Consider the following 25,873-nt stretch of genomic DNA (forward strand, 5'->3'; position numbering starts at 1 on the left):
TGAGGCGGCGGCGCGCGCACACATGGAGTCTTTGTTGTGGTCGCATCAAGGGTCTGCACACCGGTCCCAGAAGGAAATGAATGGCTCGTGAAAAAGTGTCTGTCATGCGGCAAGACATTTAGAGGTCTCTCCTCGGCACTAATCAGCTATTCATCTTTACCATAACTGTTAATCTCCAAAATCAGAAGCCCGGCCTGTGCGAGCTGGAGGGAGCCTTCTAGCCGTTAGATCAAACACCAGACCCAGCCTCCATAAATATGGCTGTCTGGCATCGTGGTGCCACTTTATGCAACACAAGTGCAGGCGTACATGTACACAAAAACACAACTGGTCTCACATTCATACACACACAAACAAGGGGAAAAAAAACACACACACACACAGATGGCAGGTTCAGTCAAGGCTGGAGAGTCCTGTTTCTCATTAAAATGGGGGGGAGAGATGAAGGTATTGAGCTTTGATGTAGCCACCCACAGCCCCTCAGTGTCATTGAATGAAACTTTGAAGCCTTTTGTGTTTACGCAGTTAATGTTGATAATAAAGCAAACATCTTGCCTTTGTTAAATACCTGCTGAACACTCACGTGCACACACAGGCACATAAAAAGGATACATCTCGCCGTAACAAGGTGAAGTAAACGGGAAAACATATGGACGCACGCGCTCAGACAGTGATGCAGTATAGATAATTGTGCATAGGTACGTACTCACATGCCACATGGAGCCGGCCAGACGTAGAAACACATGCAAACAATATGCGTTTGCATTGCTACAACCGCAATGATTGGATGCATTTCAAGCTCGCGCACATCAACAAACAAAATGCGTTTTTTAGCGTGCCAGGATAGAGAGATAAGACTTCTCAGGGATTCAGGTGGGCAAAGATTTCCTGCCAAGATGCCTAATGTAACGTAATGTAAGAGAAAGCATGATAAGAAAACATTTCTGGTTTGATGAGGTAACATAATTGCTTTCCTACCCCAAACCACTGGAGTGTAACATGTGGCAGAAATTATCAAGCAGGCAGACAGAGGTGTTTGTCCTTTAAGTGTGTAAAATCTAAGGCAGGCAACTTTTATGGGATAATTTAAATCCTCGGCTCTAATGGCACGCATTCCTTATGAAATTGAAAGATCAATCATCTCGGTGACAGATCTGTTGTAAAAAAAAAAGAGAGAAAAAAAAAAGGGAAGTTCTTTCTATCTCTGAGGAGAAAATGCTAAACACGTCTTTCGCCACCACCCCCGCCCGCACCGGCCCCACTTTTAGCTGTCTATTTGTCTCTTTGCTGAAAATGTTAACGAACAGGGCAATAATCAAGCCATATGCTTGCATGTGGCAAATCTCATTACAGTAAATGACCTTTACCAACCAATGCCAACATCCTCGTGCTTGATAACAGTGAGCGTATAGAGCGGGGGAGAGACAATGGCGGGTTTTAGTTAATGCAATCATGCACATGGCTGGGGGTGGCCGGTGCAGCCAGGCCTTCAGGACACATTAACCAAACGGCCTTCGCTCCTGTAATTTGGGTCAGAACCAGGCTCACTTTACATTTGTCACACATCACTCTTGATAAATACACAACATCGGCACGAGGGAGCGGCAACATCCGATCTGCCGAAAATAAGCTGTGGCGGAGAAAAAAGCGCCGCGAAACAGAGGAGGGGAGCAGAAGGAGAGAAGAGATATTACCAGCAGCTGTTACTACTGCGGGTGCAATATATTCAAGCCCAATCAATAAAGCTCCTGCAGACAGTGACACCCAAGCAGACAGAGGAATCATTTTCATCTGATACTTAGCAAAGGCTCCCCTTTTAAAAAGATTGCTTTCAGTCAATGACAACCAGTTGTCATTTGACTAAGGCTCCTGAAATGAAATATATTGACGAGCGTTATCAATCACGGCCCACTCAGTCGTCATATCACTTTGGTGGACGGTGACGGTAACGAAAGGGGGGGGGGGTGGGGTTTTGGGGGGGGATCAGTTTGCATGTGGTCATCAGATCATCTGTTTTAATTACAAAATTAGCATCACTAGCTCCTGCGCTCTCACTTCCTCCGTTACAATCCCCTCTGTGAGAGGAAATCGGTAATGCAGTGTATGGTTCATGGTTGCAGTGATAATGAGTTCAAGGTGTGTGATGTATCGGACTGTAAAGTGAATTCTACATCACAGCGGCCCAGGAAGAGGTCGTTAGTTTGGATCTAATTACTACGGTGGCCCTGAGAGCTCAACGCACCACAATCTCAGAAAACATGTGCAAATTGAAATAGCCCCGGAAATACAACACAATTAAATACTCACAACATAACCAATACTCATAAAATAATGAAATACTCACATCATAACCAATACTCACAAAATAATTCAATACTCACAACATAACCAATTAAATACTCACAACTAGGGTTGCAAAATTCCGGGAATATTCAAAGTTGGAAACTGTCCATGGGAATTAACAGGAATTAACGGGAATATACGGGAATTAACGGGAATAAACTGGAAATGTTGTGGGGAATTTATACTAACTGTGTCTACCTTGTCATATACTGGCATAAATATAAACATTTTGTTTTGTCATAGGCTGATTTGAGCCCTTAGGAAACTTTGAGCACTTGACTATATGCTTCTGCATCTTTGTGTCATTCTTAACATAGGTCTTTGCACAGTATTTGCTAATGTACACAGCCTTTCCTTCTACATTGGATGGGGTGAAATGTCTCCACACATGAGATAGTGCATGTGGCATTGTTCTGTAGAATAAGATGAGAAAAAAGTTTGTAAAAAAACCCTAATGCAATGCCAGAGATATAAATAGTAAGCTAAACAATAGTATTTGTGACACGTTTTATTTTTGGAGTGCGTGTGTTGCCAAATTGATGAAGATGTTTTCTCCATTTGCATGTGTTTTCATAAATTGCAGTGTAACAATTACAATTCCTAAATTGATCTTTTTTTATGAACTTGAATTAATTTCCTCAAGTTTACACCGTTTATCCAGAAAGGCTTTTTCCACTGTTTGTCAGCACTGTGCAGATTGTGAAATTCCTCAACATTTGTTTGAACTTGCTCGCTCTCTCTGTCTTTATCTTGGTCCCAGAGGAGCGGCGGTGTGATGACGAAGATGTCTGGGCCCAGTGTACGGCTGATGGCTCTATTTGGATAAGGGAACCCAGGTCATAATAGAGAGGAAACAACCTTTCTCTTCGTTTCAGGTAACAGACAGAGAGAGTGCTTCCGTGGAACAGAACCAGATTATTCTATCACACCAATACGGGACATTTTCACAGCGTAATCACAGTCAAAGTGATTCCTGTTGTCATCACTGTATATTGTCATTACTGTTATTGTCTACACAGTAATATTGTTGCTCTATGCTAATGCATCCTCTTAGACATGATCACAGTCACATGAGAGCACATGATACCCAGACTCTAATGCCACACCATCTTAGCTGCATATGCGTAAACTGCACCACAATCTACGCAATTACACCGCGTGTATGTTTTTCACATTACTGCAACCTGCGAAAGCTCATCATCACTGAAAGGTTGAATGTCATTCATTACACGTATCACATTTACACCAAGTGACATTGTCTTTTCAAATTGTGTTGATCTCTTCTCTTTCAAAGGTCAGCCCCTTCCCTGGCTAAATTCAACCTGACAGAGAATAGTGAGGAGGGGACAGCCCAACGCATGCATCACCCCGGCATCAAAGCGCTCCAAATTAATCCATCCAATTAATGAAGAATGAGGCCTAATGTTGATGAGGGATGACAACTCGACTGGTCAGTTGTTTTTTTATAGCTCCTGCGACTAACCACACGAGACAATCAAACAAATATTTCTGTGACACGAGGTTCGTCTCGTGCGGCGCCTCCTGCTCGTGTCTCCTCCTCCCTATGATCTGGAAACTGTGCTGCCACTCAAACATGATAGAACTTGATATGGATCATTACGGAAATTATGTTTAATCAATTCCCCCCAGTTATTGTAATCTATTTCTGCAGTTGTCTGCGTTTGTGTGTTTTGTGGCTACATCAGTGCGCCTTCGCATTTTACCAATCATGCATATTCAAGTGTTACGCTGATGCTTAACAGCCGAACGCTACCGGAATTAGAACGAGGACATTAGACTTCATTAACAAAAGAAATCATTATCAGGTTTATCTTTTGAAATGTCTATTAAAATGTGTGTGTCCTTCTTCACTTTATCTGTCACCTGGCTCCCAAGAGCCTGGCAGCCTAATAGAGAGATGGTGAGGGGCTAAATCCCAAGAGGGAGACAGAGACCCATCAAGCCCTTCAGTCGGGCTGGAAGGCTGTCTGTCTGCTCGGCTGCTCTCTGTCTAGCTCGGGGTGTCTGACACCGCAATTTGGTCCAGTTCGGAATAACGAGAAATCAAAACAAAGCACACTGAAATGGCGTAAATCAGACGAGACAATAATCTGTTACAGCGACAGAGGTGTTATGATATGTTCGTGAAACGAATTCCATTCAGCCTATGGCTACAATCTAGTCTCTCTCAAAAGCTCCGTCTGACAAAGGCTCCCACAAGAGAGCTAGAGAGGAAGATGGATGAAGTTGCCCCTAGACACTCATATCAGGTCAGTATGTGCTTTATCCCCTAATGGTTAAGGTTAGGATTGAGTAGGGGGTGATACTAGATCTGAGCCCGAGGGCCATTGTTCTGTCTAGAGGAGCAGGAAGTAGCCACCATCCTCCATCATGGCCCACATTTAGTTGCGCTGGGCCACCAGCACTAGTGCAGCTAGCAGGTTGGAGAGTGCAGCTACAGCCAGTTGGATGTGTCCTTCCACCCAGAGAGCTTTATTATTAGAAAGGACATAAACAGACTAATTAAATCGCAGCAGTGGAGCTGGGCTGACAGCTGGCGCAGAGAGTGTGACCAAACAGATCCCTATCAAAGTGCAGAAGCAGTCGCTCTATATGTGTCCTGCTTTTGTGCTTGTTACTGTCTGTGTCTGCTGACATGTGTCCCTCCATGTCCTGGAAGTATACATACGTGCAGGCCTGTTAATTTCACCCATTTTAAGTCCTGTGTTTATTCTATAATTGATGACTATCTTTTTTTCCCCCTCCACTGTTATTTCATACAAAAACACTGTCATGTTTATGTCACATTTATCGGTCCAGCGCAAAGCACATTTACTCACAGATACGATCCAAAATGGTACAAATGCTATCCAGCAGAGCGGTAAACACTCCAGTAATTAGTGCATGGTCTCCAGGCTGACTCCACTCAGCTCTGCAGCATGGCCAAGTGCGGACCCCATATAGAGAGGAGCCTAGTTATGCATTGATCTCAGAAAATTAAGGCTAACTGTCCCAGATTGCGGCGTCTTGATGTACCTTCTGGATGAGCAATGTACTCTCCTTGAATTGTTTGTAGAGTAAACAGGGTGATTTGGACTCCCTGTGCTTAAAATGAATACATTGTGAATAATTAATGGCGCCCCTTAAAGCGTTGTTATCTGTGTGACCGCCAATGCAAAACCACTGATGATGAGAAAATATGGTTTTAACAAGTCAATAATGGTGAGTGCAACACGAGCGGCTTAATCAATGAGGCTGCAACGTTTGCAAACAAGGACTTGAATTATAACGCCAATAATTGATCCCCTCCATTTTCCCCTTCTCTCCTTTGTGTGATGTCATTGTCCATTGATCGCATCCTGCCCGTGAGGGATGATGGGAAGTTTCAGAGTTTGTTTTTGCCACGACTTTTACCCCCCCACCCCTCTCTGCCTCCCCTCCACCTTTCCCTGCTTTCTCCAACCCTCCCCAACTACCCCCCCCCCCCCACCCCCGACACTCAAACACACACACACACATACAAACACACCACCCCTCCTTCCTCTATTTGAAATTTGCAAGCTGTAGCACCAGCTTAACCAAAAAGGATTAAGTCCCATACCCAACTGAGAACACAGATAATGCTCAGTAATTGGTAAAAAATGAAGATGAATGGGACAGCTAGATAAGGACCAATTAGCTGCTGGGAGTGTACAGCTGTGGTCTCCTCACAGAGCACTCTCAGGGGCCAGGGCCCCCCCCTTTCTCGCTCTCACGCGAGCACGCATGCAAACACACACACACCCACGCACAGGCAAAGATGCAAGCATGAGGGTGGGGCTTGCAGAAATTAGCCTGATGACCCTGGGAAGGGAGCATGATGCTTCCTCATCATCTCACCCAGAACCTCTTCCTCTCAACTCTGAGTCAGGCAACACTCCAGGTACCTGTCACCACCCGTCCAGCTTCAGCCGAGCATGTGGCTCCCCCGCTCCCTGTTGGGCCCGGGCAGCCTGGACCGGAGCCACGGATGCGAGACAAAGGGCTCTCGGGTTGTGAAATACTGCTGCAGAGTGTAACTGCTTATACGGCTTCGTTACAGGTTGAGCAAATATTTAAAAAGTTTGCAGTCAGTGTTCTGTCCTCTTTTCCTGCCGTGCTGTCAGTCGGTAGCGTTGTTTGGCTGGCGTGTCATGGCATCATCTGGCTGCAGACAATGGAATTCCCATATCTAATTACAAACGAGATTTCAGCTCCATTAGACGTGTGTGGCGGGGAGTCAGATGAGTGGCAGGGCAGCACCCAGTGGCCAAAGAGAGGCAGAGGGTGAAACACGGAGAAGTAAGTGAGACAGAGTCGGAGAAAACGAGCACAAGGGTGAACGCTGCATTATCCTTTCTTCCCACTCCTTCTTCTGAGGGTCGGAGAAACACTTTATTTTCCTTCCGCAGCTGAAAAAAGCAATTCCTTCTCTTGAAATTGGCAGGTGTTTGTTAGTGGGCAGCTGACAATATTTTCTTTCCCAGTAATGAAGGTTGTGGCTGGGGTCAGTGCACTGGGAGGGAATGGCGGGGCTGTTTATCCCCCTCAAGGCCCTGCGCCACACGTGTTTTGCTTGGTCTGTGATCTGTAATTGTGGCATTTCCTGAGAGACGAGGGAACAATCCACATTGTGCTTTGAGAGGGCTCTGTCTGCCCGACTAAAGAGCGTTAGGGAGAGAATCAAAGAAACACACACACACCTCTCATTCTGTCTCCTTTTAAATGTTTATGTCACCACGTCTTCATGGTTTTGTATCTGTGTCTCAGCATACCTGTTTCTCTCCTCTCACCTCGGGATGTTTGGTTATTTTGGCTGAGGGTGGAACCGGCTTTTTGTTTTTTTTCTCCCCTCGTATAATTAATAACATTGATGCAAACAGGAAGGTCTAATTGTGATGAATATTTAACGCGGGGGAGAAACATTAGCCCGCTCGGTTCACATCAACACAAAGACAGTGACGGGCAAATCCAACTCTACAAACAGAACAGAGTGTCCTTCACCGGCTGGCTCGCTTTAAGCTTTTTGCAAAACAAGATATTCTTCAGACAAACACGGAGACGAAGCACCGGTGTGTGAGCCCGAAGAGGATCTTACTTTTTTTTTTAACCGATGAGTTTATTATGTCGTTGCTCCTTCTGATTAAACGGATCTATGTCCTTTGTGGTATTATCAGAGATACACACATTATCACATCAACTCCTATCATGGTGGGTAGCATCGTGTGTGTGAGTAAACACATCCGTTTGCTGTGAGTCGTGGCCGGAGCTGGATGATTACAAAAGTCCAGTCCATTTCCTGAGAGCAGCTGGGGCCTGAGTGTGTTAAAAAAACAGCATGAAGTCATACCAGCTCCGAACAGTCAGTACCGACAACATCCCGACGAGGCCACAGCCAAATACAGGCCTCTTCTTTCTGCCCACTCTGAGCTATATCAGTCCAGCGATTTATAAGTTTAGATTGCTGCTGGATAATAAGCCCGAGAGCTGGACATATTAGGCATTCACAGTCCAAAATAGTTTGAGCAAACAAGCCAGAGTGAGACACTTCTGGAATGTAATCACGCTTTTTTTCTTTTAAGTCAGTCAGCGAAATTGCAAAAACACTTCCATTAAAAATAAACACGCGGGTGGAAGCCCGGGGCCGGATGAAGGAGACGGCACGCTGTGAGCCGTGTTTCATGGCCCTGCAGTGCAGAGCGGGCCAATATTTCTTCGGCGTATTATCAGGATGACTCCTGGTGGCCACCCTGTCACAGGAGAGTGCTTGATATAAACAAGAGATTGCTGCGACAACCAGTAATCAATATTAGGATGGTTTCAGTACCAAACATCATTTGTCTCGGCGACCATTCCTTTGACCAAACGAAGCATTAATTCAAATCATAAATCTGAGCTGATTTAAATCCGAGGAGAGTGAGGGAGAGAGAGAGGCCCCTGTCTGACTGCCTGCCCCTAATGATTTATTTTCTACATTTCTGCGAGCGAGAGATTTGTCCATACTCACTGACAGGTCACCTTCAAACGCCAGTGGCAGACTGTTCATCACCATGCAGACGAGCATCTCATCGCTGCGAGTAAATATTAAAGGAAAAGAATCCAATTGATTGTGGATGGGGCCGAGAGGCGTCACTGCCATATATTTCACTCAGAGAGCTAATGCTGTGGCCCGTGCACCCATACCTAGAGCTGCTCCCCCTCGCCAGAATTATGATTCTACTGGGAGCCTGTGTGGCTGGCTGTGGGCTCAAGGTTACAATTTAAATTGTAAAAAGATAAAACAGATTCTTATTAGCTCCATTGCCATAGCCTTGCAGTTGGTGCTCACATTTATCTTTATTTCCGTGACCTCGCACGCTCATATTCTCTTTTTTACACACTCCATTCTCTCAGAGTGATGACCTCACACTTTATGCATTTTGCATTGTTAAATCTGCTTAGAAACACATCCTGTTTTCATCCCGCACGCCAGAAGCGCCGCGGTGTCAAGTTTTGCTGTTGAAATGTATTCAGCCGTCGAGCCATTTATTACTGTAAGTGAATCAAAACCTCCATTTAGCAACCAAAGCTACGGGGATTACATTCGGGTCTATAATTTGGAATGGGCTCATGAATCTGCACCAACATACATTATCATTCTCTTTAATACACTAAGTGGTTTTGTGTGATATTACGAAAATCCTTCTGCATTTTAGGGCTAATAATTAATTGAAATGGCACATACTGAAAAACCAGTGCTCTCACAGCAATTCAATTAGGCCTTGTTAAAAGCTGATAGCTTTGGGAAACTGTGCTCACAGTTTCACTTTGCTATTTAGAATGTTTTCTTTTTTTTTTCTTCTTTCTTTCAACACCAACGTGTACCGTAACTAGAGAAAGCAGGACTTACCTTACCAAAGTTAATATTGACAGTGAATGTAAACTGAACAAAAAACAATATTTCTCCATTTGAAAGAAAACAGCAGCAGAGAGGACACGGTGTCTGGAAAATATTTGATTTAGGACAAGCTATATTGTGTGTATAAGATCAGTTATGACCTGTGGCAAATTGGTTTTTGGTTCTGTATATTTGTGTGTCTGTTAACAAAGCAGCATCGCAACAACTTACTGCAGGTTTCAATTAAATCTGGTACAAAGTTAGGCAGCGAGTGTGAAGCTTTTGGTTTTAATGTGAGGTAAATATCTGTCCACTTGTAAAACACTGTCACATGACTGTCAAAACAATATAGATTTATAAACTTTATATATATTTATACAGAGAAGGGTGAAGAAGGACAAAACCTGAATACATTGTCAGTGAATGGTTTGATGCATGAGTGGGGTCATACTGTGTTTAAGTCAAAAGATATTTGCAAGGGATCAGACTTACTCCCCTTGAGCACACGTTTATTCTTTGAAAAAAAAAGGGGGAAATATTCTTCTGTTCAAATATCGCTGAAATAATAAAATTTTAAAATTTATTTTATTTTTATTTAAATGGTCATAACGCGTAAGTCTGAATCACTGGAAATTCAGTCATCTGCACATTTTTGGGACAAGATGTTAGATCTCTTGAAGAATCTAAGATGGGATCAGCCAATCTGATTTTTAATGTACATACTGATGTATGTGCAGAACGAGATGCATATTTAAAGTTAGTCATTTAATATGTGCAGGAGCCCTGAAAAATGTATTCATAGGTCAGTTTCGTGGAGGCGTGGTCTGAGCACATAAACTGTCACAACGCTTTAAATCACGGACTGCCGCTGAAGCTAAAGCTAGTTTGACAAGTCCAAGCCACCCTGCGTAACGTGATGTTATTCTGCCCTTAACGAAACATGATGAATTTAATTGGTCATAACTCAGAGATCATGAGGCTCACTTGAAACGCATTCGTCTGCAAACTAAATAAAGATTTGGGAATTTTTTTTTAAATCGTGTCTGTTATCAGCCAATATGCAGTCATCTAAATATGCATTTGGACAATAATCAATCGTAATGTAAATATCTTTAATTCTAAATAAAATAGTACATCGATGATTGTGTGACATTGGTAAAGGCTTGAGTTCTCTCGCTGTGTCCAAATGATGATAAGAATGTGAGTCTTAATGTGTGTGTGTGTTTGTGTCATTGCCTGTGGAGGCTCACACAGCGTGCATTTGTCTTCCGTTAATGTGAATATCTGTGTGTTTTCTGTTTGTGACAGTGTGTCTGTGAAGGGCATCCTCACCGACGCCGGAGCTGAGGTCTCCATTCTCGTCGGCCCCGTGGTGGTTGGCGTTGCCGTGGTAGCTACTCATCGCCTCCAGCTTGATCTTCTTGACCTTCATGGCCTCAGCGATGGCTGCGTTGGCAGCTGCTGCCGCCGCCGCTGTCAGGCCTGGAGAGAGAGAGGAGAGGAGACGGAGCGCTTACAGAACGCTACATGTCTACTGGGGCCGAGCCACTGCCACCTGGCAAATAAAAAAACTAAATGGAAAAAAAGAGCTTCGAGAGAATAATAAAAAAAAATGAATAATTTTATCCAAGTATGCAGAGTGAGCGGCGGTGAGATCCGGCTTGGTTTTTCCTCCTCTGACAGGGTTGATCTTCACAGCAGGTTATCATCCGTGTGTGTGTGTGTGTGTGTGTGTGGAAACATGATTTTTATAAATGTTTCACCCTTTCCTCTGTATTGATGTATGAGTAACTTGATGGGAATAGATGCAGTCGAGATAATAGTGCATGATGTAAGCATTTTGTGTGTACAACCTATTATAAACAGCGCTATAAAATAGAGGCGTAGTGATACGATGTGACACGGCAGGGTTCAAGGTGGATAAAATCAAACCAGGAAGCGAGATCGGTTCAACATGTGAAACAAATACACAGCGAGACCCGCGTCTTTAAAAAAAGTTTCTCAGCAAAGTGAGTTTCAGTGTTACATTCAAACATATTCTTCCGATCAAATCACCCCTAAATAATGCCGGTTACATTTCTTCACAGCTATATTCTCAAGTGCTTCCTAATAAGAGGCCTCTTGTGAGCGTCAAGGCCATGAAGGAATGGAAAAACTATGATGCACGGATTCAAGTATTTTATTCTTTCAAACTTGTAAGGGGCTTTGAGTTTATTCACTACTTAGACAGTGTGTGTACAATGAACTGAGGAATATGATTCATGTTCAAAAGGGAAAAAAAAGATGGATGTTTGAAATTCTGTATCATCCCAGTGAATTATAAAAAACACGTTTAGGACATTTGAAGGAGGATATTAATGAGGAACTGTGCTGTGGTGGAGATATTGGACATATGGGCAACAACAAAACCTTTAATAAAAAACATACCATATTGTGTCTTCAATTTTTTTGAACAGATTATAAAACCTCATTAATAATCCTCCAAACCAAAAATATTAAAGTTATTTTCCCTGAACGTCATATTTCTGTATTCTTGGATTAACCTAAACAAATGTTTGAAGTGTAAAAAAATGAAATACAACTTAAATATTTATATCACTTTCTGACTTTCTATCAACAAGTCAAATATTTTTGAGTTTAAATCACAATCAGTTTTGTTTTAATGACTATTGACTTCACATTTAAAATAATCATTCACTTTCCACTGCCGCCCCTGAATATACGCTGCAGTAGCTATATTTTACATGGTTGTCCACCTTGATCAACATGGACTCCACATGATTGATATAGTAAGTCGGAGATTATAGACATACATATGCTGAGCACACTGCAGAGATCATAAACCATTGGTTTGTCATTGTGCTAGTTCCGGGGTTCTGGTGTATTGAACGTGACTGAAATCTTTATTCATGAGGCTGGTCTCAAACAGCAGGGACAGATAGCGCTTAAAGCTCCTGTAGGCTCGCTGTGTCTCAGGAGAGCGCCGCGACTCGTCGTGCCAATCCTCGCAAAAAAAAATCAAAGATGCATAAAGAAAGAAAAAAAAAAAGAAGAGATGTACCTATTAGTGGAATCACTCGTATCCACAACACACAGTATACAGCATCACCTGCCCTTTTACAGAGGCTGCTTACACTTGATATGCAGGTTTGCCTTACGTTTGATGCGGAACAAGGCAACGTCTGCGTTTATCATCACTAAGCTGTCACGTCTTCGTGATGGGACTCAAGAGCAGCTATTAGCCATGCAGTTGTGGGGAGACACAAGTACAAGGAGAGGTAGAAATCAAACATGTGGCTTTAATAGATACACGCGCGCACGAGCACGAGCACGAGCCCGCGCTGACAAAAACACGCACGCACACACGAGAACATACCGGCCTGGGCACCCCTCTCCTCTCATCCCCAGCTGATAGGCAGATGGCGAGAGTCACTCTGAGCCACTGACATGGAGGTGCATATAATTTAAAGCCTTGTTTGCATCTTAAAATACATCAGTACCATATTGACGTACAGTATACATCATGTCAACGAGGGGCCTCTCGTTTGCAATGGGCCCTGGCTGCTGTTCCATATGCATAGGCCGAGCAGGGGGAGAGAGAAAAAAAAAAAAAGCATTGCCTCATAAGAAGGTGCTACTTTTCCACATAATGAATGTGGCCTCTGCCCAGTCTGAAGGTCAGCCTTCATTTGTGTATAATGGGCAAGAGTCAACTGTTTTCCAAATGAGACGTATGCAGAACAGACTGCCGAGTAAATATTGAAATCACCTCTGGGCTGTTTGTGTGATAAATTCCCCCCACAAATCAGGTGCCGCTCAAAGTGCTGCAGTGGTGCCCCCCCCCCCGACGCTCTCTAACTTTGGCTGTGTGAGAGCGCTGTTGTTTATTGCACTGCAGCCACAACGTTTGATTTTTCGTCTCGACCTGGACTGATTAAAAATAAATAAAAAAATCCCCCAAAAGTTTTTTTCAAATGTGCATTAAGTAAATAGAAGCTGTTGTGTGACAGTGAAACCGACGACACCATCTCAACCCAGCGCTTGACGAAGTGAGACACGCGCAAATTGATATCTTTGTTCTGATAATTATTTCATTTTCGCCAGATCAATTGTCATATCCACATAACACACACCTCGATACAGTGGACCTAATGAGAAAGCCTGGGAGATGCTGGCGCCCGGCAACATGTCTATTAAGCCACAAGAAGGCTGAACGTCAACAAGACCAATCCCACTCAGCGCTAATCTGCATTCATTACTATGCAAACAAAACAATCCAGGCTCATATATTCTTTCAAAGTCACCTTTGGATTCCAACACTTTTCTGGTATAGACGTCGCGGGCGAGCCGGAATCCTCCTGAGCACAAAGCAAACAGCGCATCACAACCACGCCAGTCAGAGGAGAAAACCAGGGAACATTTCAACAAACAGAGAATAGCATGGCACTGTCACATGGGGAGCACAAAACAGCAAATAACAGAGACAAGGTCTGATGGTAGCCCTTGGAGCAGCTGTCATATTAAATAATAATGAAGGATCTATTAATATGCAAAGGAAGCAGCAGCCGACTGGCTTAACGCTGTCATGCCTCTGCATATTGTCAGGATCTTCATCATTAATTAACATGCTAGCTGCCCCATACCTGCGCCAATGTCAGAACATTCTTACAACAAACAGCCCAATGCCTGTGCCCTCCGCAACTAACTGGTATAATTAAATTAAAATCAGATTAACTTCACATCAGTACACAAAAAGACAGACTTTTACGACTTTCTCTCGCAGCGATTAACAAAAAAAAGAACCGGAGCTTATCTGTTGTGTTTCGGCTCTGTCTCTGTTTGGGACTCGCACCACGGGCAACAATGAAAACACACTTTATTTATCAGGCGGGCAGGATAAGCAGGGAGGAGACACTCCATGTCAATGAGCATGGCCGCCCTCGTTTACTGCATGGGGCCGGTGGCGGCGCGGCGATGACAAACCGGGGTTGGGGGACAACGTGACTCTTAGGTACGCTGCACCACTTGAACTGTGCTATCCACATCATGACAAATTTAGTATCAATTACAGAGCGCGCTAACCTTATGACAAGCGGCCCGACTGATAGAGGAGGGGTGAAGGCACAAAGAACAGGCGCTAAATTACCAGGTGCATACTGGATCTATTTTAAAGCAGATTGAAGTGGCACCGGATTAGATGATCCACTCCGGGAGCTGACGTGCTAATTGTGCATTAAAAGAACATAAATATTACAATATGTCTCCGCCTCCTGTAAAGCAGCAGGCACCGCTATCCCCACACACATGCATGTACAGTAAAGCAGAGGAGGAAAATATTGTTTTGATCAGTAAAGTACAGGATGCTCCCTGGTAGGATGTAGGTGACATTCATTTCTCTAATGGTGAATGCAGTACTCTTGCGTTATTCAAAAGGTTGAAGCCATATCCAGGACATAAATGAATTATATTGAAGCTGCTGCTTAAGTAGTGGCCAGAGTGTGAGTGGAGGCCCCTCTCCACTTTAAAGTAGATGTCATCTCGCTGTGGTGTCAGTCCACAGCAAATAATCCGATTTGAGGGCCAATCTGCCTGTAATGCATCAGCAACTGGAAAGGCTCCAGCTCAGCCCACCCGCCCCCCCACCCCCCCCACAACCCCCACACCCACAGGCATGAACGCAAAGCATGTGCGCTGCATTCAGACTCTCGCACATGTACGCACATATGAGGGTATTTCCTTAAATGGAAGCCTAAGCATATTAAGATGTCCTCCCCTAAGTGGAACCGGTGTCAAGGGCAAAGATACATATGTTAACAATGTGTTTCACATAGGCTCCTCTGGTCCTGTTCGAGCAGTGTGAGGAGGAACACGTCTTCACACTGTGTTGAATGTGGTCATCGACTTAAATCTGGTTGCGTCCTTGTGTAATATCTAAAGAAATATTTGCTCATGGTTTTTTCATTGTGAAATCACCATAGGAAAAAATCCCAGGGTCTTCAGGTGATCAGATACTAATTTTGTTTTTACTTTTTGCAAAATTGGAGCTAGAGTCAACCACTCCTGAATGATAAGAGGTAAGAAAGGACTTGTCTCTGCAGCCCATAATAAACTGTGCCGTGGCTTTTTTTTGGGGGGGGGGGGCGTCATTGAGTATCCCCGAAGCCGTCGCCCATTCCCGCCTGTGTGAAAAATGAACTAATACGACATGACATGATAACTATTTAAGACAGTTTCTCAATGTTGGGCTTTTTATCATCAATCAGTACATTTGGACATGACAGGGCGATCAATTAGTTTGCCCACTTCCGCGCCATAACTCCTGTGTGGTCATTCATACTTAATTATGAATCTGTCAAAATCTGTAACTTCCTTGACGTTTAATGCTTAATGCCATCATCAAAACAATAAATGGTTTAATTATAACACGGGAAATTGATGGATAAATTCTGTCTCTGCACAGTTTCGGAGGCTTAAGGCAGTTATGGGAAGACCAAAAAAAAAAAAAAAAAACCTCAATTACTTTATCTCTGCCCCCTGAATACCCTGACTAAATGTCAAGATCATAGAGTCCCTCTGGGCTTAAAGGGGATGATATCAAAGGGCTTTTCTGTTGCTTTATGTTCCACTAAATAACACTGGCTCCTTCTCAACTCTGTCCTCCTCTGTGTTTCACTCGGGCCTTTAAGTTCGCCTCCTGTGCTGCGCCGCAGATTCCCAGTGACCTCACCCTATCCCCAGAGTTCAAAGCTCCAGCCTGTGAAACTCCATTGTACTGAATCACAGGGACGGACCGATTCCGGGTTTTAAAAATTGAATTTTTCAAACGTCTCGCCGAACGCTGCTTTGCCAAGAGAAAGAAAGAATAACGATGGAGGCGAGATAATGACTCGTCTGTTGAAACACACCAGAGATCACCGGGGAAAAAACGAGCTGCTGTGTTTTTCTATCTCTTTGTGGTAATAAAAGTCGAACCTTTAAGAGTTCGTTTAATACAATGTGCAGTGTAGAGCGGGTGAGCATTCAAAGAGGTTCTGTTTGACAGTCCAATATCATTAAGTACATATCAAAAAGGGGAGCAAAACATGCAAATGAGAGCACTTACAGCCACCAACATCAAAGCAGTCACAATGAAGCCCGCCACAAATAGAACAAAAGCATTAGTTGCAATAAGACTCGGCCCGAGGCTAAGTTAGGGCACGACTGGTTGTTGTTGATTCTTGTGGCGATAAGCCTGCTTTAGCATCACCACCGCCTATGTACATATACCAGTGGAGTGGATTTAATCGCACTAATTAGAATGCACTTAAGGCAAAATGCAACATCTACTGGAATAATCTGAGAGAAAAGATCTCCACTCCAATTTATTCTCCCCCGTTTGGTCTGCGGGGGGGGGGGGGGATGAGCGGAGGATCTGTTTTTGGTAAACGAGTGAGCTGCTGGTGTCTGGTGGTCGGGTGCATGTGTCACTTTGCACTGGTTGCCATTTCGAGGATAAGCCGCGGGGAGGCCACTACTCGTAGGGAGGTTTTGGGTGGGTGTGTTTGTGTGTGTGTGTGTGTGTGTGTGTGTGTAGGACAGAAAGAAAGCAGGAGATAGAAGACACTCAGACAGAGGGAATCAGAGCGACAGGGCGCTCCACAGACTTAACACTAAACCGCACCTGTGGGTGGCATCATGCCGGGGGACATGAGGCCGGGGACCTGGTGGGGCATGATGTGGGGGTTCTCTGATGATGTCAAACTCTGGGTCCTCTTCGGAGGCCGGCCAGGTCTGGAGCTAAAAGAGAGAGGAGGAGAAAGAAGGAGAACGCGGGTGAGAGACTGGCAGAGGGAAGGGAGGGGTTGCGGGGTGGTGTCTGCGGCGGTGGTGGTGGGGGGGGGGGATGGGGGGGTGTTAACATTTGGAGCACTCCAGAATGCAATTCCATTCCAAAGAGCTAACATGTACTGTAAATAAATTTCTTTTCAAGGACAGTTGCTTTCTGCAGCTCAACATAATAGACTTCCATAACTAATTAGATTACACGGCGAATTCATTTCCTTTATTGAAGATCAACCACTTTTCGATGCATAATTCATAACCTGCACCTCGTTACCTGTTCCTCCGTATTAATATCCCCACACTGTTTGAATTGCCTCGTTTGCATATGCTAAAATCCAGAGCGCGGCCCTCGGCCTGGAAATTACATGTTAACTTGTTATAATTATTGCAGTCAGGCCACTATTGATTTATGAGACTTTTAAAAAACCAAATATGTGTAGTTCTGGTAATGAATGATATTTTAAGGTTCTTCAGGAAATTAAAAGGCAATGGCCGCCTTAGGAAATGTTCTGCTTGCTTGATTTAATGCGTGCCTTAGCTGGAAGGTGGTGTGACAGAGTGATTCAGACCTGTTGGACGCTTCTGATGGGGGAGTTTTATTACACCAAACGAGGGGCACAGATCCGAGCGTGATAAATGACTGTGCCACCTCAGTGTGGAGGAGAAAAGGCCTCCGAAGCAGATACACCCCTGACTTTCCACACATCTTACTCCTACACTTATTAATACAGCTTCGAGTTGCAATCAATACCTACTTTGCTGGCTTATAGTTACAACGAAAAGCCCACGGGGTGAAGAAAAAAAAGAGAAGAAATGCAATGAGCATGTAATGAGGGGGCCACGAACCTTCGGAGGTACATTCTTTATGAACAAGGAGCTGGATGTCGCAGCTAAAGATGAATTATGGTGACTTGACACAGGTGACATATTGGCTTCATACATTATTTCGCATACAATAGTCCATTTCAAGCTTAACCAGGACACTAAGTTCCCTCCGATGTGAACTTCAAGTCGTGAGGCTCCATCCATCTTTAAAACACCAAAGGGTTTCCGTGCTGTAATTATGGGAGGAAACATGAACAAATACGTTTTACGTAAAAAAGAAAAAGAAAAGAAAAAAGGACGGGGCCTGAAATCAAACGCGGGAGATATTTTTTCCGCTCTAAGAGGATTGCATTCAAGTAACTTATTATTCAGTTGCAGCTTGAAAGGGTGTGCGAACATTATCGCACATTAATGTCACTGTCAAGTTTGTAATAAGGTGCGATTTTTATTTTGGTCTCAGACAAATTCTGTCTGAAAAAATATCTGTTACTGGATCTTTTTAGAGCTTTTGCCAGGAAACATAAAAGATAATAGTAAATAACAGATAAGTTCTAACTATATGAACATTTAATTCGTCAACTAATTTTTAACATGATCACACACTTATTAGTATTAAAAAAAAGCCCATATCCAGCACTTTTTTTGCAATTACATCAATAAATGTAACCTACCAAATAAGCTGATTCTCTTAAACAATAATTACTCATTCTGGACGTTATCAAGCAGCACAGTGCACGAGACTGTTTGTGTTACAGTACATTTCCCGACATTTCCCAAAGGCGGTATCTACAGGGGGCGAGGCAGTGTTTTAGCTCGGATACCGAACCGCCTTAGTAGCGGAATTTATTCAGCCGTGTCTTGTGAGGTTTATTTACCTCAGTTCTGCTAATAGAGTGCAGCCGCTCTATCTGTCTGAATGTGCTGACTCCCTCATATGTACCAGCTCTGGAGGTTTTAGGACTAAAAGCAAACCTTCACTCAGCTGTGTCCCTTCGGATGAGGGGAAAACACACAAGTGATAGAAAGAAGTAACGCGGGGTGGGGAGGAGACGGGGGGGGGGGGGGGCGACGAGACCGAAGGAAGGAAGGAAGGAGGAGAGCAGCGAGAGGGAGAAGAGGGGAGAGGGAGAGAGAGGGGCAGAAAGAGAAATGACTGCCCGCTCAACCCACAAACGTCTTGAAATGTAATTCCTATTTCTATAGAAGCACCTCTTTGATCGTATGAGGGAGAGATCGCAGACAGTTTTGCTGTCATCACTTTCACTTGTACTCCGGCTGAATTATTTATGAAAGACCTCGATGGAGGGTATGTGATGGGTAAAAGGCTTTTTTTTTACCAACAATGCTAAAAAGCGCAACAAAAAGGATCAGATCATGTCAGAGGATGTGAACCCAGGTGCATGGACCCAGAGGGCAAAGTTCACTGCAGGGGAAAGTGTCTGTGTGTTTAAAGGGGATCGTGTTTCGTCTACTCTCTGCACACAAATAACGCTCCAGCCATGAAAACTCAGACGACCGGAAACACAGCTTTGGACTGAGGAGCCTCCAAGCAACAGGAAAGCCGCTCTGAAATGAATGTTGTTTCTTCCGTCTCTTAAAACTGAGGTGTTTAAATTTATGAGATGGCGCAGAGGAGTTGCCCAGGTGATCATCCTCATTTTTCAAAGCTGTGTAATTCATGCAGTTTGGCAGGATCCACCCAATACAATGTGTAATTTACTTCCTTGAAACGCCACAGCTGAGGCTCGATGCTAACACCCCCAAACAGCTCCGCGATGGTCAGAGCCATCCGGGCTAATAAGCTGGGTCCAGAGAGGAACTCAACCTGGCCTCAAACAAAAGAGCCAGGCTATTTATCAAGCAGCAGATGCTGATTCCCTAAATAGCCTGGCACAGAAACTGCTCCAAACTAGGCCATTATTGCAAGGAAAAAAAAAGAAAAGAAGAAAGATAGCACAACTGGATTTATGATTGGAATTTCTTGTTCTTTTCATTTCTCATCCGGAGTTTGTTTTTTCTTAATTTCCTCTCCTCTGTGTTTCAAATGTCTCCAAAAATAAGAGGCTTCGAGGTTTTTAAATCAGACTTATTTGGACAATATTATTTCTGCATTGGAGGTCAATCATGAAAGAATCTTATTCCCCCCGCTTTATTTATATTTGTTCTACAGATATTCACGGCCCTGGTATCTCTGGCTTCAATTAAGGAAACAAAACAGGGCCCAGCAGCTTTGGGCTGGGGGCCACAAATATGTTACACATCTATTCTCTCTTTCTTGTTTTGCTGCCATGGTGAAAAGAAAATAGTGGTGAACTTTCCCTGAACCAGACTTCCTTTAATGGCCCCGGCCGTGTGTTGACCCAGCAGAGTCGGCTGGAACCTGATACTATCCAACACACTACGCTACACAGGCAATCAGATTACACGGGGCCCAACAATACACTACACACGAGTCCAGTTTCAGTGCTACAACGCAATAAAAGCCCAATAATTAAATTCACGTTCTCACCCGCCGTTTACAGGAAGCCGACACATGAGGCGATAGGTAGAAGAGGTAGAATATCGCAGGAGATCTCAGGGAGCTTTCAGATCCCGCTGCGAAATTCTGACATCTCACTATCACGCTCTTTTCTGTCGACGGAAGCAGTGACTGAGATCTTATTACCCAGAGCGGAGTTAATGCAGTGATTATGATCTGTTATAAATCAATTGAAGCCACAAATGTAATGTTTAGCCCCGGCGAGCGCACTCCCTTAGTGGATTTAGTTACACACAAAAAAAATCATCCGCTCCTCCCATCTTCGGATATCTCTAGGAATTCAACCCGATTGCATCAACGCTGATTCCAGTTTGCAGGAGGGAGGAAAGAAGAAAAAACATAATATTATTTCCTGCTGCTTGTGATTGAGCCATTAACCTTTTATCTCTGGCTTTTGTTTGACGTCTCTAAAAGGTAAGGATGAAGATATTTATTCCATTTCCGCCCAGTCGGCCAAAACAAGCGAGTGAATCATTCCGTCTGGGGCTTCTGTAAACAAAAGGCCTCTCCAGGTCTCTGCCAATCAGGCCTTATAAAATATTAACCCAATGTCATTGCCCTTTTAAAATCTCTCACCTAGAATTCCCTAATTGTTCCTTTTCTTTATCTCTCCACTGCAGAGAGTAAATAAATTAACAAAATAGCTTTTATCGCCCTGAGTAACCTTTTAACTGAAGGATTATCTGGGGTTTATTTTTCATTTCTCTCACAGCGATAGCGGAGCATGCCCCATTGATTGGTTTGCTGGGGTGGTGACCAGCCATGAAAACAAGGTCTTATTGATAAAACAAAGCAGCTTCTTACCTTTTAAGTGCCAGGTCAGGCAGAAATTCAGAGGCCTCAGACCATCAGGGGCTTCACTATATGCTGAGTTTATAGCTTTTTTTTATTTTGGTTTAACAATATGCACACAAATCCCCCTGAGAGGTTAACTATGTCTTTTGCCAGACAGGGTTTAACACAGTGCTTCCCTACCTATTTAAATCCCTGCAGATGAGATAACAGACTGGTTTGAGAGACAAACGAGAAATTTAAAACTTTCTCGACAATGTTTGTTTTCTTTGCCTTGAGGATAAAAACTGTGGATGACTGACATCTAATATATGTCCATTTTCACTATATTGGAATAGTGCTGATAACATCCATAGCTGATTTGAATGGGATCACAGTTCCATGTCTCCCTACTTCTGTCACCACTCAATGTCAATGCAAAGTATTTTTTATTAATTATTCACATCTCTCATTTTCAATTTATACCAACCTTTCACAATATTTAAGAAAACTATGCCAATAATAAATAAATCGTTTAAGTAACTTTTAATGAAAAACATGAGCTATTCTCTTGTTCCAACTTCTTTAAAATGCGCGTATTAAATGCTTTTTCTCTATTTCATGTCATCGACACTGAATGTCTTTTATCAGGTCGGACATCTGGAAAGGTCAAATTGGAGGTTACAACATAAATAAACTTCAGAATCTGCTATTATTTCACTTTTTTCTGACATTTTATAGACCAAACAATTGCCTAATTATTAAAAAAAAATAACTGTTTAGTTCATTTATAGTGAAAATAATCCCAAAATGGAACCCCACATCGTAAAAACGGTAATAATCACAATTTGGCAAAACTAAATCCCTGAAAGTGACGGGTTTATACGTTTCCTTCAACGAAAAAGAAGAAAAAAAAGATGATTTATTTTCCATGCCGACCTTGACAGTCTATTGGTTGTGATGATCATGATCTGGGAGTCACACTGTGATACATGGGAATGTATTCACTCATCCATCTTTCCCTTGCATCCATCTATCCTCGCCCTCATCTCCTATCTGTATTTGCATTGAACCTATTCTTAGATTATCTCAATCAGCTTCCCCTTGCACCTGTCAAACACAGGTAGCCATATCGCACTTATCTGATCTAGATAGCTGGATTACAGAGAGTTTGTGAGTGTGAGGGGAGTAACAAAAACACACACATATACACACGCACGCACGCACTTTTATTTATTAGGGGTAGGAACAGCTGCATCCGCCCGCAAACTGTGAACCTTTGTTACGGAACAATATATCACAGATCAAATGGTGTGAAATCAAAGCCGGGAGAGAGTTAGCATCAATCCCACTAAAACCCCTTTTAAAGTGCTGTCTGTGCTCTGATCCCTGTGTGGACTAATGTGCAGGGTGGAGATCAGTAGTGGAGTTGGGAGAGTGGGTGCCTTCCCCCGGTGTCTTGGTCTGGGCTCCGGCCTGATTAGAGCCACGCTGGGTGAGACCATAGTGGCGCCTCGTGGCACTGAGGAACTTCCCCGCTCCTTCCTCCTGCCCCCAAAGCCTGCGTGTGTCATCAAACCACAGCCGCTCTTTAAGACAGAACCACTGTTACAGTAGCTCCAAAGAGCTTAGTCTCGTAATCACACTCTATTAGAGCCATTTGAAGCCCCTCAGCTGTGAAATAGAATCTTAAAAAGATCTAAAACACGATAAATTGCTGATTATTCCCATGCATCATTAATGTTAAAAGCTGATTTCATAATTGTACGTCCCATAACTACAGAGTCTCCGATTGTTTAGTATCACATCAACAGACTCTGTGATAATGAGTAAGCAGACTTTCTACATTGCGGGAACTGATGAGGAAAGCCTAATTGGTTGACTTTTCCATGCCTAATGGATGATTCTCTTAATTAAAAAGATACTGTACCAAATGTTAGGAATCAGATAGCGCTTAAAGTAAATGCCGTTAATCAAATGTATGAGAACGAGCAGTTCCAGGAAAGCCTAAATGAGATTGGTAGATATGATTTTGCTCCAATATTTATTAATTGCGAGTGCCTTTGGTTAGTGAAAACAGAACAGGTCTTATCTTCAAACTGCGAGGAAATTTCATCTAACCACTCTCACTGATCTCTCTTTTTCATGAACTGCGATGCATATGAAACAAGTCTTCAAAACAAGGCTTTAAAAACTTACCCAGTCAGGGTGCCTTTGAGGATATTTAATTAAAATCTAATCCTGCATTCATTAAGGCTCACATAAATTAAGCTGTCATTCATAAGATTTATGGATTCTCATTTGCATATTGCATACAATTCATCAATTACTCAAGTATGAAAGGAGCGCATTTCCCTTGGAGCTGCCTGCTAGCCTGCCAACATTTGAAATGAGAGAAAGAGCACGACTGTCAGGCATTCACTGCAAACTTTTCCCCACAATGTCTGTGCACTGATTAATCTCATTTTCTAGGCATCCCTTACAAGATTGTACACAGTCCAGCTGCACTTTTCAATTATTTCTCCTGTCCTCTCAAGTAACTTTGAAAGCAGGACGGGCTAAATGTGGACTGGGGGCTACTTTAGTCTTTATGTATATAACATGTCTTTTTGCCGGGATAATCATAAATTAGAGAGAGGGGTTTTAGTGATCCTAATGGAAAGGAAATGTAGTAATTTTATTGCAAATCCCATCAGGCAAATATTCTGCATGCTATAATAGCATATTTCCTGTCACATTTAGAGAGGGATACATCCAGCAGGCATTCTGACAGAGGGGGGAGATGATAGAGGGGGAGGGGGACGGATGGGAGGGAGAGAGAGAGAGAGAGAGAGAGAGGAGGAGAAGAGTGGCAGAGAGAAAACAAAAGAGATGTGGACAATCATAGTGCTAAACACATAAAAAAAAGAAAAAAACTCCCTTTCTGGACGTGAGGCTATGGGAAACACAGTATGGAGTAAGTGCTTAAAGCAAGCGGAGCGTGAACGCATCTAAGATAAAAGGTCAGGCAAAAACAAACAGACCACTCGTCAGGACGAACGGAATTAATTGACTCATTAATATGCATGGCTAATAAAGCTCAAAATCCTAAAACAAAAATCATTGTCAACCATTCCCTTTTAATGGCTCTTATTTTCAGCTTGAGAAGAGCCGGTCTACAGGGTGTATCAATCTGAGGAGGGGTGGAGTTCCTCCAGCGCACAGACTCGGGGTAACCTCGGTGTTGTATGCTCATGTCCTCCCCAGCAGACAAAGGCAGAGTTGTTCTGGTGGAGGGATTAATTGAGAATTAATCCCAGTTTCTGGCAGTGGAACAGACCGGCAGTTAGAAGTGAAAGTCATCCTGAAGGGTAGTTAATTGGTTCCCCATAGCAAAAGCTTTGGAGAACAGAAATCAAGCTGCATTTTCATTAATCCTCCCCATTGTTTTGTGAAATTGTTGTGGAGAGTGACTTCAGATAGAGTCAATAGTTAAGGCTTTTAATTTGCTTTTAATTCCACCAGTGGGGTGACAATTAACAAACCCCAAAGAACAATAGCTGTGAAAATGATGCGTTCGATTGACTCTAAATGACTCTGAAATCAAAAACCGATAAGCAATTAATATACTGTACTCTACAAATGGTAAGTACCTCCAACACGCTCCATCTCCGTCTCTCCCTCCATCTCTCTCTCTCTCTCTCCATATATCACTCTCTCACCACTAAAGCTTTTGAACTTAGGGAATAGCACCACCAGATTGTCGGATGTGATTAATTTCAGGTCTAAATGGACACAACAGACAGAAAAGGGGTGATGTAATCATAACACGAGGAGACACGGTGACTAACGGCAGAGACGGAGGAGGAAGGGAGGGAGAGAGAGGGAGAGAGAGAGAGAGAGAGAGAGAGAGAGAGAGAGAGAGAGAGAGAGAAGCAGAAGAGGGAGAAAGAGAGACACAGAGAGCGACTCTCACAAACACACTCCCAGTTCAAGCTAAACAGGAAGGCCGTGGTGATTAGCATTAATTGCACTGAGGATTGGAATCCTGTGTGAAACATTAAACAAAAATTATCCGGTGTTTATTCGCTTTCTTTTCTCCTCCCGATTCTCTTCTCCCTCTTTTTTTTCTAAAATAATTAATGAAAAGTAAATACTCGGAGTCCAAAAATGATCTGGGGAGGAATAGAGATGTTTACATAATCAGGAATAGTGTTCCCGTCTCTCCCTCTCCCTCCCTCTCTCTCTCTCTCTCTCTGTCTGGGAGTGTGTGCAAGGAGAGGTTAGGGCCGGAGCCTGCGTGTTTCTCACTGTTCCCCCCATCAGAAGTAACAGGGTCTGTTCCCCCGAGTGTCCACTGCTGCGGAGAGTGTTTGCATATTTAGACACAAGCAGCCCTGTTTATGCAGACCCACTCTTGGCCGCTCAAGTTCACTCCGATGCGGAGCTCTGATCAATTTGGCCAGCTGTGCTTTAAATGCTGTTTACAACAATAACATTGCGGCAAACGCAGAGCAGGGGTTTAGCGTGCGAGAGTGTACACACACACACACACTTCCCATGGAGCGAGAGGAAGAGCGAGAGAGAGAGAGAGAGACAGAGAGAGAGAGAACTTCAGAGGGAGCCCCCGGTCTGCACATTCCCAGACGGGCATTTGTACTGAGTTAAAGACGAATCAAAGCCCGACTGCTCTGCAAGAG

The 25,873-nt window shown here is 43.5% G+C and overlaps 1 protein-coding gene across 1 annotated transcript in view; it reads right to left on the bottom strand.

Moving 5' to 3' along the window:
- The window catches only part of dachd (dachshund d), a 93,936-nt gene that overhangs the window by 28,252 nt on the left and 39,811 nt on the right, over positions 1 to 25,873 (bottom strand). The window contains exons 2-3 of the mRNA XM_061088761.1: positions 16,899 to 17,014; positions 10,571 to 10,720 (exon numbers count right to left, since the gene is read on the bottom strand). Of these exons, the coding sequence (XP_060944744.1) occupies positions 10,571 to 10,720; positions 16,899 to 17,014 (266 nt within the window). The remainder of the gene's footprint in view (positions 1 to 10,570; positions 10,721 to 16,898; positions 17,015 to 25,873) is intronic.

Source organism: Limanda limanda, chromosome 16, assembly GCF_963576545.1.
Source record: "Limanda limanda chromosome 16, fLimLim1.1, whole genome shotgun sequence".
Classification (NCBI taxonomy): Eukaryota; Metazoa; Chordata; class Actinopteri; order Pleuronectiformes; family Pleuronectidae; genus Limanda; species Limanda limanda.